This window comes from Dasypus novemcinctus, chromosome 27 (genome assembly GCF_030445035.2).
Source record: "Dasypus novemcinctus isolate mDasNov1 chromosome 27, mDasNov1.1.hap2, whole genome shotgun sequence".
Taxonomy (NCBI): Eukaryota; Metazoa; Chordata; class Mammalia; order Cingulata; family Dasypodidae; genus Dasypus; species Dasypus novemcinctus.
The window spans coordinates 1159501-1177831 of NC_080699.1; the positions used below are offsets into that span (position 1 = coordinate 1159501).

General features: G+C 41.4%; 1 protein-coding gene across 2 annotated transcripts in view; it reads right to left on the reverse strand.

Annotated features, from left to right (window-relative positions):
- MRE11 (MRE11 homolog, double strand break repair nuclease) overlaps positions 1-18331 on the reverse strand; it is an 85874-nt gene that overhangs the window by 24021 nt on the left and 43522 nt on the right. For both annotated transcript variants that reach the window (XM_004448191.4, XM_004448194.4), the window contains exons 12-14: positions 14278-14378; positions 13599-13772; positions 7971-8033 (exon numbers count right to left, since the gene is read on the reverse strand). In XM_004448191.4, coding sequence (XP_004448248.1) covers positions 7971-8033; positions 13599-13772; positions 14278-14378 — 338 coding nt within the window. The remainder of the gene's footprint in view (positions 1-7970; positions 8034-13598; positions 13773-14277; positions 14379-18331) is intronic.

Genomic DNA, 18331 nt, shown 5'->3' on the forward strand with positions numbered 1-18331 from the left:
AAGTACTCCAAATATAAGATAAGGACTATAATTAGTAGTAAGATTTGGACAATATCTTTCATAATTTGTAATGAACATCTCACAACAAGGTGTTGGTGGAGGGCTGATGATGGGTGCCCTGTATGATGTTATGCTTGTTTGTTCTGTAAGTTCACAACTTTTACTTATTCTTTTTGTACGTTCATATATAAATGATATAAGTAGTAGTAATAAAGGGCTTGGAGAAAATATTTTGGTTAGTAGTAATATTTTGACAATGCTCTGTAATCATTAAAAAGTTTCAACAACAATGCAAGGTATTAGTGGTAGGGCGAGGTGCGAGAGTCCTGTATGATGTTATACAGTTTGTTTTGTAAGTTCACAACTATTATTACTACTGTTCATGTATTTTTATGTATGAGTGATATGCTTCAATAAATTAAAAAAAAAAAAAGTCATGGTCCCTGTTTGGTGGTCTGCTGCTGGTCTGATCCACTACAGTTTTCTGAATTCCAGCAAAACCATTACATCTGAGACGTATGCTCAGCAAACCACTGAGATGTATTGAAACTGCAACGCCTGCAGCCAGCACTGGTCAACAGAAGGGTCCACTTCCCCATGACAACACCGGCTACATGTCACACAACTAACGCTTCAAAAGCTGAACGAATTGGGCTACGAAGTTTTGCCTCGTCCGCCTTATTCACCTGACCTCTGGCCAACCGACTACCACTTCTTCAAGCATCTCAACAACTTTTTGCGAGGAAAACGCTTCTATAACCAGCAGGATGTAGAAAATGCTTTCCAATAGTTTGTTGAATCCCAAAGCACAAATTTTTACACTACAGGAATAAAAAAACTTATCTCTCGTTGGCAAAAATGTGGTGATTATGATGGCTTCTATTTTGATTAATAAAGATGTGTTTGAGCCCAGTTATAATGATTTAAAATTCAAGGTCTGAAACTGCAATTCCTTTTGCACCAGCTTAACAGTAAAAGATCATGATGACAGGGATGTGGGGAAATAAACAGTCCCATGCACAACTGGTTGAAATGAAAATTGGTGCAACATCTTTGGAGCTACCAGACAGTACCTAGCAAAATTCAAAATGCAGATGCCCTATTATTATTTTATTTCTCGGACTGAATTACCAACCATCATTTCCAAATTCTACATTTAAGCTTTTGCCAAAAAATTGTATCTTCACTTTCATCATCTCATTACATTCAAAGAACATTTTCACATGAGCTTTTCTTTGCAAGGGCCTTTAGGTTTACTGGTATATTTAAAATATATTACTTCTAAGAATTTATCTCATGAGTGCAGGTCAAGAGATGACAAAGATGAGGCTCCAGGGAACGGACTTTGGCCCAGTGGTTAGGGCGTCCGTCTACCATATGGGAGGTCCGCGGTTCAAACCCCGGGCCTCCTTGACCCGTGTGGAGCTGGCCATGCGCAGCGCTGATGCACGCAAGGAGTGCTGTGCCACGCAAGGGTGTCCCCCGCGTGGGGGAGCCCCACGCGCAAGGAGTGCGCCCGTGAGGAAAGCCGCCCAGCGTGAAAAGAAAGAGCAGCCTGCCCAGTAATGGCGCCGCCCACACTTCCCGTGCCGCTGACGACAACAGAAGCGGACAAAGAAACAAGACGCAGCAAATAGAACAGACAACCAGGGGAGGGGGGGAATTAAATAAATAAATAAATCTTTAAAAAAAAAAAAAAAAAAAAGATGAGGCTCCATATACTTTTCATGAGATCTGAAAACACGCTGTCCTGAGTATGCTTTGAAAGGAGATATCAACCCAGCCTCAAATGCAGAAGGAACACTGAAATGACCAGAGGCTGGGAAACTAGGGCCATGGTCAGACTAAGAGTGTTTTTCACACTTCTGAAGGGTTGACTTCATAGAATGAATCTGGTCATGCTCTGTTCAATGTTTTTAACAGCTTGAACAACAGTGGTGTTAGACTGTCTTTAAACGACTGGTAGAGTTCACTTCTGAAGCCATCTGGTCCTGGCCTTTTCATCTTTGGAAGGTGTTTGATGACTGTCTCGTCTCTTCACTTGGGATTCGTCTGGTGAGGTCTTTGTGTGTTTCTGGGAATTTGTCCATCTCGTCTACATTGCCTAGTTTGTTGGCATACAGCTATTCACAGTATCCTCTTATGATCTCTTTTATTTCTTTGGGGTCAGATTTTATTTCTTTCCATCTTCTCTCTTTTATTGTTAGTCTGGCTAAGGGTTTGTAGACTTAGTTAATCTTCTCAAAGAATCAACTTGTGGTTTTGTTATTCTATTTTTTGTTCTTGCTTTCAACTATTTCTGCTCTGATCTTTACTAGTTCTTTCCTTCATCTTGCTTTGGAATTCGTTTGCATTCTTTTACTAGCTGCTCCAGGTGTGCAGTTAGATCTTCAATTTTAACTCTCTTTTTGTAAGCATTGACTGATTGATCTCCAGCTTCACTGTTATGATCAGATAAAGTGTTTTGAATAATATCTTATAAAATTTACTGTGATTTGTCTTGTGACCAACATATGGTTTATCTGGAGAGGGGTCCATGAGCACATGAGAAAAATGTATATCCTGCTGTTTTGGGGTGTAATGCTCTAGAAATGTCTGTTAGGTTTAGATCACTGATCATATTATTCAAGCTCTCTGCTTTATTTATCCTTATTTACCTTGTTCTATCCAATACTGAGAATGGTATACTGAAGTCTCCAACTATTATTGTAGGGTCATCTATTTCTCCCTTCAGTTTTGACCGTGTATGTCTCATGTTAATACATGTATCATGTATTAACTCAGGTTAATATTAATTATAAGTATTTATTATAATTTCTTCTTGGTGAATTGCACCTTTTATTAATATATAATGACCTTTTTTATCCCTTATAACAGTTTTGCAATTAAAATCTATTTTGTCCGATATTGGTATTGCTACTCCAGTTCTTTTTTGATTACTATTTGCATGGAATATCTTTTCCAACTTTTTACTTTCAACTTTGTTGTGTCCTTATGTCAGAGGTGAGTCTCTTGTATACAGTTCATTTTAAAAATCCATTCTATCAGTCTATGTTTTTTGATTGGGGAATCCAAGCCATTAACATTCAACGTTATTACCAAAAAGGCATAACTTCCTTCATCCATTCTATAGTTTGGCTTTCCGTTGTAGTATCTTATTATTGTCTGTTTTTTCCCCCTTAACTTACCTTTCTAATAATCTTCATTTCTACACCCTTCTGCAAGTCTCTCGCCCTTGTTTTTTCCTTTCAGGCTAAAGTACTCCCTTTAGTATCTCTTGCAATTCTGGTCTTTTGGTAACATACTATCAGTTTTTATTTGTCTGTGAAGACTTTAAACTCATCCTCATTTTTTTAAGGCGTTATGCCAGTACAGTATTCTTGGCTGGCAGTTTTTCTCTTTCAGTACCGTAAACACATCATACCAGTTTCTTCTTGGCTCCATGGTTTCTGATGAGAGGTTGGCACTTAATTTTACTGAGGTTCACTTGTATGTGATGCTTTGCTTTTTCTGTTGCTGAATTCAGAATCTTCTCTTTATCTCTGGTATTCATCTTTCGTAATAGTAGGTGTCTCAGAGTAGTGTATTTGGATTTATTGTTTGGGGTGTGTGGTCCTTCTTAGATATTGATGTTTATGTTTTCATAAGGGTTGGGAAGTTTCCAATCATTTCCTCAAATATTCTTTCTGTTCTTTTCCCATTCTCTTCTCCTTCTGGGACACCGATAGCATGAATATTGTGTGTTTAGCATTGTCATTCAATTCCCTGAGACCCTGTTCCATTTTTTTTCCATTCTTTTCTCTTTCTGCTCTCCTGTCTTTTCCAGTTCAGATGTTCTTTCCTCAGAACCACTAATTCCATCTTCAAGCAATTCAAATCTGCAGTTATGTGCCTCAATTTTTTTAAAGGAGGTTTTGGGAATTGAACCCAGGACTTAGTACATGAGAGGCAGGCACTCAACCACTGAGCTACATCTGCTCCCCCTCTAATGCATTTTTTTAAAAGATTTATTTCTTACCCCTCCCCCCCTAGTTGTCTGCTCTCTGTGTCCATTCGCTGTGTATTCTTCTGTGACCGCTTCTATCCTTATCAGTGATACTGGGAATCTGTGTTTCTTTTTTTGTGGCATCATCTTGTATAAGCTCTCCATGTGTGCGGCACCATTCTTGGACAGGCTGCACTTTCTTTTGCACTGGGCGGCTCTCTTTACAGGGTGCACTCCTTGCACGAGGGGCTCCCCTATGCGGGGGATACCCCTGTGTGGCAGGGAACTCCTTGTGCTCATCAGCACTACACATGGGTCAGCTCCACACGGGTCAAGGAGGCCCGGAGTTTGAACCACGGACCTCCCATGTGGTAGGCGAACGCCCTATCCATTGGGCCAAGTCCACTTTCCTCCAATGCATTTTTAAACTCATTCATCGTGTCTTTCATTCCCATAAGCTACTACTTTTCTTCATAAGTTTTAAGATTGTTCTTTTTGCTCACCTAGTATCTTCTTATCCTTTATCTCTAGTCATATTTTCCCTCAACTTTCCCTTTAAGAAAGTTGTGTGATTTTCATTGATTAACTGTCTTAAATCCTGAATCTCTTTAGGATATTTGGTTTGTTCCGTTGGCTGGGCCATCTCTTCCAGTTTTTTTGTTTGGCTTGTAATTTTTTTCCTGATTCTAGGAATTTGAATATATTAGTGTTTTGTTTTGTTTTTCCAAAGCTCTTCCTTGATTTTTGGTTCAGCTTATTCTAACTATTTAAAATTGCCCAGCTAAAATCAGGCCATGGACTCACTCCTGGGGAGCAGATCTTCTCTCAGGAATTAGAGCTACAGAGAGACCTAAAAGCAGTTCTCCTCCTTGCTACCTCCTGGCTGGCCAGCACGTGGCGCTCATCAGCCAGCCTTTCCAGGGAGGTGTCATTCAGCCTCCACCTGCCCATGCTTCTGGTCCAGCCAGATCCGAGATTCAAAGTGGGCTCTCTTGGCCAAACTCACTGAAGAGAAACCCCTCTTCCCCTCCGACACACCCTCCCTTTTCTCTGGGGACAGCTGACAGGGAGGCAGCTGTCTGTTCCCCTCTGTCGGCTGCAGTGAGCCAGGGTTTTACCTCAGCTTAGTATCCTGGGTCGGGAGGGGAGCCCTTCCCACCGCCACGGAGCTTGGTGCTCTCGTTTGTGTTTTGGCTTCCTCGTCTCCTTGTCCCTCACCCTCCTGGAGGTGTGCGGCACTGTCCTGGTCTGCTGACCCCCAGAGCAGGCCGCTCAGGCAGCTTCTGGCTCTTTCTCCGCAGTTTTCGTGAAGTTGAGCCCTGTCTACCTACTCCAACACCATCTTCCTGGAACCTCTGAAATTCTTCTTCTTCTTTTAATGAGAAATTATAATTAAAAAAAATAATTAAGAGTTTTTCCACCTGAACAAGGGACTTTAAAGCACTTTTCCCCCTTAAACGGAAACACTAATGCTTTTGTCTCAATAGTTTAAGCATGGTACTGGGATTCATAGTCTAAGCTAAAAAAATTCTGCAAAGCTGTACATAGCTTGGGAAAGTCTCAAACTCTATTTCTTAACTTCTAAATAGTATGCTGAGAATAACAAAATTCATAACATCCTCTGACATGCTGAAAAATTATCTAGGAAGCCCTAATTACCTGCTAATGTTTTAAAATATGGCTGAAATCTAAACCCAAATTTTCTTTCCTCTGGAAAATTCCCATTTAAAATTTTAAATATTTTTTCCTACCTTCCTTGTACAAAATGCTTACTTTTACTCTGCTTTAAAGATGAATGAAAACTGGGGTTAGTAGTTTCATACACAAAGCACTGACTGTAAAGAATTATTTCTGTAATCTGTAAAACTGAAAGGGGCAATTAAATTAAGTTTAAGGCAGATGATACAAGAACTAGGAATCATTTCTTCCTAGCATTCATTCTTGCCATTTGGCAAATTCTTTTCTATTTTAAGAGCACCCTGTAAGAGGAATACAAATATAATAAATGTGGTGAGGAATCCTTTATCTATTTCTCTATTTATTCTTAGCCTCAAAAAAAAAAATCCTGTAAAACATATAGCAGTTACATCTGTTTATTATGAACAGTGATTTTGATGTGATGCACTGCAGTTTTACAAGTTTTAAAATTGTAACTGTTCATTGGCCATGCAGTGAATTCACGTTATTATCCAGAGTTTTGGTCATAGTCTACCCATTTTTAAAATGAGAATTAAGATAGTATAAGGCACTCAATAAAAAGAATGTGATAAATGTCACTTCCCTTTCCCCCTAAAAAACAGTAATAAATAAAACCAAGTAGGTAACTGGTTCTGGTTTTCCCAATACACTGTATTTTGGAGAACTGGGAAAGGAGAGCATGAAACAGTAGATGGTGGTGGCTTTTTGTTCTGCAATCAATCATTGAAGGCTATTAAGGAAAGGAATGGGGTGCAAGAAACTGCAGTTGACACTGGCACCACAGCTAGTAACGTTAGTTTATGTTGGAAAATATCCTGCCCTTACTCCACGGAGATGACACATGTAGTATAAGGAGAAGGAATGTGCAAAAGTAAAAACTAGACATTCAGAAGATTATTCTGGCATATTCTTTTTAGGGGAAAGGCTATAACTGAGTTACTGGAGCCTATACTTTCTAATGAACTGGGACACAGTATGGGTGGGGGTTGCACTTCTCGCCTTATAAACACAACTTCAAACTTTTGTAAAAAGAGGAATGAAAAACACATCACCAAAATTGTCAACTTTCCCAGCCCTAAAATCCCAGGTGATATTTTTTTATCAGATTTACAATCAGGTCCAAAATCCTTAAGGCCAGTTTAGAATAAGAAATGAAGTAGATCAGATAAATACTTGGAAGTTTTATTTTGAAAAAAGAAAAGACAGAAGAGCCTTGGCACATGCTTGTCTCTAGAGATGGCCCAGAAGAACTGCTGGAAAACTGACTTTTCTGTGTCGAGGAAACAGTGGAGTCAGCTAGAAGTCATCAGCAGACCGACTACCACTCAGGGATTAATTCGGAAGAATCCCGAGGAAAAGGAGCAGCAACTGAGCCCCTGTCTCCTTAGGGAGGATCTTTTCCTTTTTAGCGCCCAGATACTGACTTTTTCCTGAGGAGTGTACCAAAAATGAGGCAAAATATATTAAATTTAAAATGTGTTAGTAAATTAAAATGTTATTAAACAAAGGAACCGCGCTCCTATTAATTTCTTTTTAATTAGAGCAGAGACAACACCAGAACCTGGGGAGTTAACATGAGGACGTGTGAAGTGTTCCGCCTCTGTGCGAACCGCGTGGCCCTACGATTCAGAAGCTGCACCGCTTCAGCTGAAGGGGCGACTTCCCGTCAAGACAACCTTACCTTATTTAGAAATCATAAAACATTAGGGACAATTAGAAAATAAGAAAATACATTTCAATAACAAATGCACCAAGTACCAGAGAAAGGCCTCAAATTTAAGTAAATGACTGCTAACCCACAGCTCACCAGCTGCAGACAGTGACGGCGCTCGATGGCGCTGGAGCTACCTTCAGCATTCCAGAGCCCACGAAGTGGCACATGGACTCACAACACTAACCACAACACAGATTCTTTTTTTTTTTTCCCAAAAATAATATCAGCTCTGTAGGGTGAGCTATCTTATACTAAAAAGATGTTTGATAGCAATTACATATCATTTTTACCTGATAAGACTATAATCTTATCGTAAGAGCTCTTATTACAAATACCACCCTCCCCCAATTAAGTAAGATTGAGACAAGCACCAAAGCAAAGGCGTGGAAAAGGAGGGGCGCCCACAGGAGGCCCGGGAATCAGCGCTGCAGCCAACCCGGGGCACCCACGGGCCCATGGCCCGTCCTCCCTCACCCCTGCCCATCCCCACCCACAACCTGGGCCTGGAGACCGACCGCTCTAAATAACTTGTGGTGATGCAGCTTAACCAACTACAGTAAGCAGAAAAATTACCTCGCGAACTTCATCGTCCTCTTCGTTAGCATTTCTCTGCCTGTCTTCTCTGAAACGGCGAACCTAGAATGTAACAAAGGAAACCACAGATCTGTCACTTATTCTAGTTATGTAAAGATAAAACAGGCTACAAATGATTAAGAAATGCTTTCAAAACTATGAAAATTTAACTTAGTTTTAGCTCACAAAAGAGTAATAAAAGAAACCACATTTTCTTAGTGACGTACACTTTCAGAAACATGCACTAAAAAATAAAAATATATTGGTCCTAAGCAAAATTATATTCCTGCTGCCAAAATGTCCCATGTCACTGAGTAATAGTTTTCCAGACATCACTTGAAAAAAATTCTAATAGCCTGACTGTTAGGCTTTGGTAAAACCGGTTAAAGGCTTGAGTATTAACTTGCTATGAGCCATTCCTCTGCAGCTGGCCGTGAGACCCCCAGGAGGCTCTGAAATAGGACCTGAAGTGGGTCTCCAGCGGTATCTGAAGATTCATTCTGATCTAAACTCAGGGATCGAATGTTTACTGTTTGCTGACCACGGCCATGGTACTGCGAGGGATGAGATTCCCTTCTGAATGCTTCTACTTACCAAGCTCTTCTAACATAGTTATGTACTTGGAGAGAAACTCCATCTACTCAATAATTTATTCAACAAATAGTTACTGAGCACCTGCTGTGTGCCAGGCACTACTGCAGGATCTGAGAATACGACAGGGCAAAATGCTGCCCTCAAGGAATTAACACTCTAGCAGGGGGTAGGGGGAGGCAAAAACAACCAAATGCATTAAGATGTATTTAGACAGTGCTCGTTTCTGACCGTTTTCCACCCGCACAGCAGCTGGCATGGCTTGCCAACACTCCCTGGGAGTCTGTCTTGACCGCCCCAGGTGCTCGGCCCTGGCCCCGTGGTGGGTCCACAGATTCAGACCCGAGGCCGATGCCTTCACTCTCCTTCCTGCTGCGCCATATCCTTGCCTTTAATAAAACCTTGAGTATGTTTGCAGAGTCTTGTAGGTCCTTTCAAACATGAAATCTTGTAAAATCTCTGCAGAAGGAGTACGTGCTCAGAGGAAACAAAGCAGGAAGAGGGAAAGGAAGTACCAGGGAAAGTTCAGGAGAGCCTCGTGGAAACGGGAACGCGTGTGCAAAGGCTCTGGGAGGTCGGGCTGAACCACAACTGCACAAAAGCATTCCACCCAAAGGAAAAGCCGGGCAAAGCCCGGGCAGCGTCCTGCTGGGGTCTGAGAGCTAACCAGAGGCCGGTGGCTGGGCAGGCAAGAGCCAGAGGCGGCGAGACGGCCCGATACAATGTGCCTGCTGAGCAAGGGCAGGGCTGTTGTTTTAGGCAGCAGTGGCACGATCTGAAATTCCTTAGGATCAGTGACAGCTGAACTGAGGACAACTGAAGAGTGTGTGTGTGTGTGTGTGTGTGTGTGTGAGAGAGAGAGAGAGAGAGAGAGAGAAAGACAGAGAGAGAGAGAAAGAGCAGACAGCTAGGAGCCTAGCGGACTAACCTGAGAGGGGCAGGGGCTTGGCCACCTGGCAGTAGTGAAGGTGGTAAGAAGCTTTCAGGTTCTACACATCTCTTTGTTTTACAAATCAGTTTTATTGGTGTATCTTAATAAATCATGCAATTCATCCAAAAAGTATACAAGCAATGGTATTTGGTATAATCAATAGTTGTGCATTCATCACTACAATCATTATTAGAGCATTTTCATTATTTCAATAATAAAAAAAAGACAAACAAAAAATTTCACCTCTCAATCTGTTTCCCCTGCTATACATAGCTGCTATTGCTGTCTATTCTTGCACAATTAATTAAGCAGTTTTTTGAGATATATTCACATACCATATGATTTATCCGAAGTGTATAATTAATGGCTTTAGTATAATCACAATGTTGTGCATTCATCATCACAAAACATTTTAAAATTTCATTACTCCAAAAAGAAAAACTACACATTTCTTAGCTTGCCTACCCTAGTCCCACATAACCACTAATCAGATTTCACCTTTATAAATTGACTTATATTAACGTTTGCTATAAACAGAATCATACAATATGTTACACAATGTATTTAGTTCATAGTAATGCAATCACAGAGTAGTTATCCTTTTCTATCTAGCTGGCTTCACTCAACATAATGTCCTCCAGGCTCATCCATGTTGTCATATGCTTCACAGCTTCATTTCTTCTTATGGCTGCATCATATCCCGTCATGTGAATACACCACAGCTTGTTTATCCATTTATCTGTTGATTCCAACTTTTGGCAATCGTGAATAATGCCGCCATGAACACAGGTGCACAGATGTCTGTTCACGTCACTGCTCTCAGCTCTTCTGGGTATGTACCCAGTAGTGGTATTGCACGGTCACGTGGCAAGTCTATATTCTGCTTCCTTAGGAACTGCCAAACTGTCCTCCACAGTGGCTGTACCATTCTACATTCCCACCAACAGTGCATCAGTGTTCCTATCTCTCCACATCCTCTCCAATACTTGTAGTTCTCTATCTTTTTGATAGTGGCCATTCCAATAGGTGTGAATGATATTTCATTGTAGTTTTCATTTGCATTTCCCCAATCACTGGTGATGTTGAACATTTTTTCATGTTTCTTTGTGAGGCTTTGACTGCCCAGTCCTTTCCTTTCAACCTGTAGAACTCTCGTTAGCATCTCTTGTGGGGCCAGTCCAGTGGTGACAAACTCCCTCAGTTCTTGTTTATCTGGGAAACTCGTGTTTTTGAAAAAGCATTTTGCTCGATAAGAATCCTTGGTTGCAACTTTTGCTGGGAAGGAGTTTTTAAAATAACATTTTGGTTTTTTCTATTTTTTTTTTCTTAGAAGGTATTTGGAAAAGCTATAGAATAATCCCCTATAATCTCACTATCTGAACATAACAACTAAGAACATGTTTTGATTACTTTCTTCCATTTTTTAACACACATACAGACACAGACACATATGAAATAAGCTTACACTCTAAGACAAGCTCAGCATATTAATGCATTACCTTCACCCTCACACATACACACACACACACACACACCCCCGCCGGAATGGGACAAGACTCCTGGGGATGAGCCTCCCTGGCACTGAGCAAGCACCAACTAGCAATGCAACTGGAAAAAGACCTTGACCAAAAGGGGGAAAGGGTAAAGACAAATGGGTTTTTATGGCTAAGAGACTTCCAAGTGAGTCAGGAGGTCATTCCAGAGGTTATCCTTATGCACATCTCAGCAAGATCTCATTGACTGCCAAAGTAGATACTACCCCAAATAGCAGGGCTCCCTAGAGGTCTGGAAAGATGCAGATACCATAAGCAGGGCAGACAGCTCAGGAGTCTGGCACCCTGCCAGTTGGCCCTCCTTTGGAATTTATGTTCCCCAGTGTGACAGAGTTGGACTCAATAGTGCTTTCCCTACACACGGCTCTTCTGCCCCTTCTATGTGAACCTATAGTTAGTACTACAGTCAATAAATTCATGACCAAATCTTTGGACTGTCCATGTGCCAGCTGGGCCCTGAATCTCAACAGAGTTACAACATCCACTCTCAACCAGAACAACAAACAAGGAAACCATGATGGACAAAGACCACCCCAAGGAACAGAGAGAGTCTACAACTACAAGCCCAGATAGTTCCACCCATCTGCCCCCTGGGATCTAAGGCCCCTCTCAACTAAGGGTGGAGTGGGCAGCACCATCCCAGAATCTTCAGGATTGGGGAATCAACCATGGAGTAAAGTAGACTTACTGGTTTTCTAGCATAGACTTACTGTGATTCTAGCAATGAAAGAACTTATATCATTGATGTGGAGACAGCAGCCACTGGAGGTTCTAGGGGAGAGGGAAAAATGGGTGTAATATGGGGGCATTTTTGGGACTTGGGAGTTGTCCTGAATGACACTGCAATGGCAGACACAGACCACTGCATATCTTGTCATAACTTACAGAGTTGTGCAGGAGAGAGTATAAACTACAGTGTGAAGTGTAGTCCATGCTTAGTGGCAATGCTCCAAAATGTGTTCATCAATTGCAATAAACGTAGCACAGTAATGAAGGATGCTGCTAATGTGGAAGGTGTGGGATTGGTAAGGGGGCATATGGGAATTCTCTATATTTCTTACGTAACATTTATGTAATCTAAGTATCTTTTAAAAAAAAAAGTATATTAAAAAAATAAGATAAAATAAGTATAATTGGTGTCATACCATGTGTAGTTCTGCATCTTTGGAATTCTTTCCCTACTTAAAATTATATTTATAGGAAACATTTTTCCACTTTTTTTTTTTAAGCAGAATTTTTAATGCCCCATAGTATTTTATATTGTGTATTTTACCAAAACATTTCCAATTTCTCCCCACTGATTAATACTACGGTGAATCATGCCATACACAAAGCTCTATCTCACCATTTCCTTAGGATAACATTCCAGGGCTGACTTAGTGTGAAAACCTCTGCTGTTCAGTATGGCTGCTCAAACTTAATACTCCTAACAGAAGCAGACTAAGTTATTCTCAATTTGGGAAAAAAAGAAAAATCTAAATTTGAATTTTTTTGAGTACCCTTGGCTAAACACCACTTTCATATGCTTAACATCCATTTACGTTTCCTTTACGAACAACCTACTTGTATCCTTTTTTCATTTTCCTATGGAAATACTTAGTATTTTTCTTTAAAATTATATTAAGAATATTTATTGTGGTTGTTTGAAGCTGTATGTTCCCCAGAAAAACATGTTCTTAAATTCACCCCATTCCTGTGGGTGAGGACCCACTGGAAGTAGGACCGTTAAAGACCAGGCACTTCAGTTCAGGGTGTGGCCCGCCTTAGTCAGCCTGGGATTCAATCCTGTTCCTGGAGGCCTTTATGGGAGCCACGGAAGACAGAAGCTGAAAGGGCACCTGCGAAGTGAGAGGCCAGGAGACAGCCATGGTCCTGTCTGCGACCAGTGAAGGAGGGTCACCAGCAGCCGCCCCAAAGCCAAGTCCTGGGAGAAGGCATCGCCTTGGTGGCACCTTGGTCTGGACGTTTTCTTTGCCTCGAAACTGTATGCTATAAATCCTCATTGTTTAACCAGGGCATTCCTGGTGTTTACTTGAGCAGCCTAGCAAACTACAACATTTACCTTTTCTCTGCCCACACTTATTGCAAATGTTTCTCCACGTCAGTGTCAATACCTTTTAATTTTTTTAAACAATTTGACAAGCAAACATTTAAAATTTCCACGCAGTCAAATCTAAAGAGCTTTTCCTCTGTGATTTTCCCACTGCTTTTATGCTTAGAAAGAGTGCATTTTCTACATTAAATTCAAAATATCAGTTGCAACTTAACTAAAAAATTGAAATGAGCAGAAATCCCCATGTAAAGCACTCTTAGCAATCTTCAAGAGAAGACATTATCTATGGGGCACAAAAACTAACATTGATCGAGTTCCAACCATAAGCAAGGTTCTGTTTTGGAAATTTTCTAATTTTACCTTTATTTTATTATCCCAGTTTTACAGATAAGGAAACTAAACAATCAGAGAGATTAAGAATGGTTTATCAGAAAGAAGCTCAGAGCTACTCTTAAGGAGAGACAATCTTAAACAGAATGACCTGCCCCCAAATTACTCACCTCTTCGTCAATTTTATCTTCTAGGGCATCAGTATGACGTTCTTTAAGAAAACGCTGTGTTTTTTCCAACTGGTATTTAACTAATTCCTCTATGGCATCTTTCTCTTCCTTGTCCACAAATTCTTGTACTGCTTCACCCATTCCCCTTTCTGTCAGAAGTGACAGCTGCACATTCTGTAAGAGAAGCATTAATACAAATCGCTAGATGTAGAAAACATTAGCAATTCTTTAAGCCACTAAGTTTGTGGTAACTGGTTACAGCAGCAATAGGAAAGTGATACAACCAGACAGACTTAGGGTGGTATATGTTCATAACTATGCTTGACTGGCTTCACCTTTACGTGGCTAAATTAGTAAGGAAATTTTGAATTTACATTCAAATGCACGAAAACTAAATCCTGGATTCAGATTTTTATAGTACAGATACAAAGAAAGAAGATAATATCAGCAATAGGTATACTAAAAACATAAATGACTAACCTTAATTAAGCACTAATTTTTCTTGATATACAACAACGAATATGTTGAACTGTAATTAACTGTCACATTATTTGCCTCATGGAAGTATTTTGAGGATTCATTTTATATAAACTATCAATTACAGATGCATATCCTAAATTAAAATCTGTTATTATAAGATAGCCATTATCCCAAACGTGAACTGCAATTGAGAAGGTACCTTCTCTGCAGTTTGGAAATACTGTCTCACGAGGTCTTCCACTCGTAGGGTTGTTCCTTCTGATGGCCTTGGGATAAGCTTCCCAAAGTTGATCTCCTCTCCTAGAAAAGGGAAGTCATTCAAAAAGTTACCATGACTTATAACAGGAAAGGGCCAAACTCAAGTTTTATCACCTGACAGTCTGGTTGAATCACAAGCAAGCCCCTCTTGCTAACAGCCACGTCCCTCCCCCAGGAGCACTCCCTGTTCGAATCTCCAAGTTGCCAGTCCCATTCCAGGGTTTCTAACCGTGTGGTCCACGGCCTCTGGGGGTCTCCACGACCCTTTCAGGGGTCTGTGAAATCAAAACCACTCTCATAATAACACTAAGCAAATTGTCTTTCTCTATGTAAGCATTTGCACTGATGATGCAAACACAACAGTGGGTAAAACTGCAGTGGTGTGGAGTGAATCAAGGCAGTGGCACGAAATTGCACTAGAAGACACCAAGTAGCCACCGTTTTTTAAAATGGGCACTTTCACTTAAGAATGCCCTTGTGATGAAACAGTAAAAGGTGTTAATCTAATTAACTCTCGATCCTTGGATACAGAATTCTAGTATTCTGAGATGTGGGAAGTACACATACAGCTCTTGTGCATTCCCATGTAGGACGGCAGTCTCGGGAAAGCACTGAGCACTCGCGGGAACGGTCAGCTCAACTAGGGGTTTTCCTCGTGAAACGCCATGTTCCCTTGATGAGAGAACTAACAGGCACGCATGGTTATCCACAGCTGTGAAACTTGGGCCACTTCAAAGAAGAGTACAATGATAAAATTCAAGCTCTCAAGCAAAAATTAGAATTTTGAAAATTTCTATCTGCTGAGAGCTTGATATATTCACAATAAGTAAAGACTTTTTCTGATTAGTGGTAATATTTATAAATGTAACCTTTTGATCTTCTATATTTGAAGATCTGCAAAACTCTGTCAACCACTATCTACCAAATAACCAATGCATGACCTTACAAAATGATGCATGGGTAAAATATCCTTTCAAAGAAAAAGAGAGGCCAATGGATTTTTGTTTTTTTAAGAAGGTACTGGGGATTGAACCCAGGGCCTTGTGCATGGGAAGCAGGCGCTCAACCACCTGAGCTGCACGTGCTCCCTGGATTTTAATGTAACAGTACAAAAAATACACTGACACAGTTCAGAGTCTTCACTGCAACTAACTTTTAAGAAACTGTTTACTACTCATTGAGCTTTTATTTTTTTAAGGTTTATTTTATTTATTCCCACCCCTCTTCTTCTCCGCTCTCTGTGTCCATTCGCTGTGCATTCTTCTGTGTCTGCTTGTCTTCTCAGGCGGCTCCGGGAACCAATCCTGGGAGAGGTGATTACTCTCTTGTGCCACCTCAACTCCCTGTTTTGCTACATCTTATTTTCTCTCTTCTGTGTATCCTGCTGCACCAGCTCTCCGCACTGGCCGGCTTTCGCGGCCGCGCTGGGCAGCTTTCCCGCGCAGGGCGGCTTCCCTCGGCGCTGCAGAAGGCAAGCTTTCCCCAGCAACCTCGCCCTCTGCTGGCCCCAGCTGCCCACCCAGAGCAGGCCTGGAGCCAGCCCCGGGAGGGGCTCGTCCCGGGGGACCTGGTGTGGTGGCTGCCGCCATCGGCCAGCCCTGCACTCCTGAAGGCCTCTGTGCCTTTTCAGTCTCCTGCTTCTCCTGCTTCTTCACACTAACCCTCCCTCCTCAGCTGACCCCGTGGCTCCCGCGCCCTGACTGGACGCTGGCCGGTCCAACGGCGGAGGGCCAGCGCTGCGCTGCACCCCTTCCCACCACCGTCACGCTGAGCACCAGTCCTCTCTGTCTCACAGCGAGAGCCTGAGGGTGCTGAGCAGAGAGCCTCGGAGCTGGGGAGCACACAGCGTCTCCAAAATACCTTGGTATTTCCTATCACATACAAATCTCACAAGAACTTGGGGAGAGGGATGACAAGCAACGCCCTCATTTTAGAGGTCCCATATTTAAGAGTACCTGCAGGAGGAGGCTCCGTTCTAGAAGCCAACAGGCTACATCATGCCAATCTCTATGGACAGAAACTGCAGACACTTCTGAAATGTGTGCAGAGTGGTAAAATGAGTTCTTATATTGTCCTATTTACTGAAGAAGATACAGGCAAAGGAAAGGAATGAGAACATTACAACTGTTTCCCAAAAGTGTTTTTTCATGATTCATAAAAGTAGGAAAGTAGGATCAAAGCCTAAATCGTCAATTTATGTTAATAATAGACTAAAGATCTCAATTACCTGAAACTATACAGAAATCTCAATTGGGCTAAATGAGCTAAAAGTATAGTAAGTCACTTAAGCAGAGAACATAAACTGCCGCATAAATAAAAAAGTACTGCCAAGTGCATTAATTCCTTCTTGCCTAGGACAGTCACTTGGGAAGTTTAGTGAGAAAAACAGGGGGAGGCATTAATAATCATTTCAGGCAGAGGAAAAAGTAGATGCAAAGGTCTAGAAGGTGAAAAGGCACAAAGTTCAGTGTGCCGTTTACAGAGTGAACAAAAGTCGTGTTTTAGATGTCAAAGCAGGATCATTAACATTGTTTAATAAACATGATTACCACGTTTTATAATATACTGTATTTTACATAAATGACACTATGCGAAGGCCATTTAAATACAGTACATCATCTAATCCTCCCAACAATCACACAAGGCAGGAACAGTTATAATCCTGATTTTATAGATGTGAAAACTGAACATCAGAAAGGCTACATAATCTACAAAAGGCTACATAATCTACAAAAGGACCAAAACTACAGAAGCTGCTTTCAATAAAACATATAAAAGTGTCATTGTTTCCACTGAGCAATTTCTGTTTAAACAAAAAGGTAATCACTGGAACAAAATTTGCTATGGATGAAACCCAAGAAAGATAAGATACTAGTTCTATGATCTGTATTCTTACAAATGCCCACCCATAAAATCTCAAGGAATTGATAAGGATGCGTAATTTTTAAAAACCATCATCATTAAGCAACTGATTAAAACTCATATCCTATTGGCATGAAGATAGACAAACTGATCAGTGGAAAAGAACTGACAGTTCAGAAATAAACCCTCACCTCTATGGCCAACTGGTTTTTGACAGCCTACCAAGTCCATGTTACGGGACAAAATGGTCTCTTCAACAAATGGTGCTGGGAGAACTGGATATCCATAACCAAAAGAATGAAAGAGGAAACCCATCTCACTCTCTATACAAAAATCAACTCAAAATGGATCAAAGACCTAAATATAAAAGCCAGGACCATAAAACCACTAGAAGAAGGGGAAGTGGATGGAGCTTGGGCAACGGGGCAACTATCTACCATATGGGAGGTCCAGGGTTTGGTTCCTGGGGCTTCCTGGTGAAGGCAAGCTGGCCCACAGAGGAGTGCTGGTCCAAGTGGAGAGCTGGCCCAAGCAGAGAGCTGGCACAGCAAGATGGTGCAACAGAAAGAGACACAGAGGAGAGACAATAAGAGACACGGCAGACCAGGGAGCTGAGGTGGCACAAGAGAATTAGCACCTCTTCTCCACTAGAGAGAAGACAAGCAGACACAGAAGAATACACAGTGAATGGATACAGAGAGCAGACAACCAGGTGGGGAGGGAGAAATAAATCGTAAAAAAAAAAAAAAAAGATACTAGAAGGAAATGTAGGGAAACATTTTCAAGACCTTGTAACAAGACCTTATACCCAAAGCACATGCAACAGAAGAAAAAAACTGATAAGATATCATTCCACACCTATCAGAATGGCCACTATTTAAAAGACAGAGAACTACAAGTGTTGGAGAGGATGTGAGGAGGTAAGAACACTTACTCAGTGTTGGTGGGAGTGCAGAATGGCACAGCCACTGTGGAGGACTGTTCGGCAGTTCTCAGGGAAGGTGAATATAGACTAGTCGTGATCTGACAACACCACTACTAGGTACACACCCAGAAGAACTGAGAGCAGCCACACGAAGACACCTGCACACAGATGCTCACAGCAGCGTTATTCACCACTGCCAGAGCTGGAA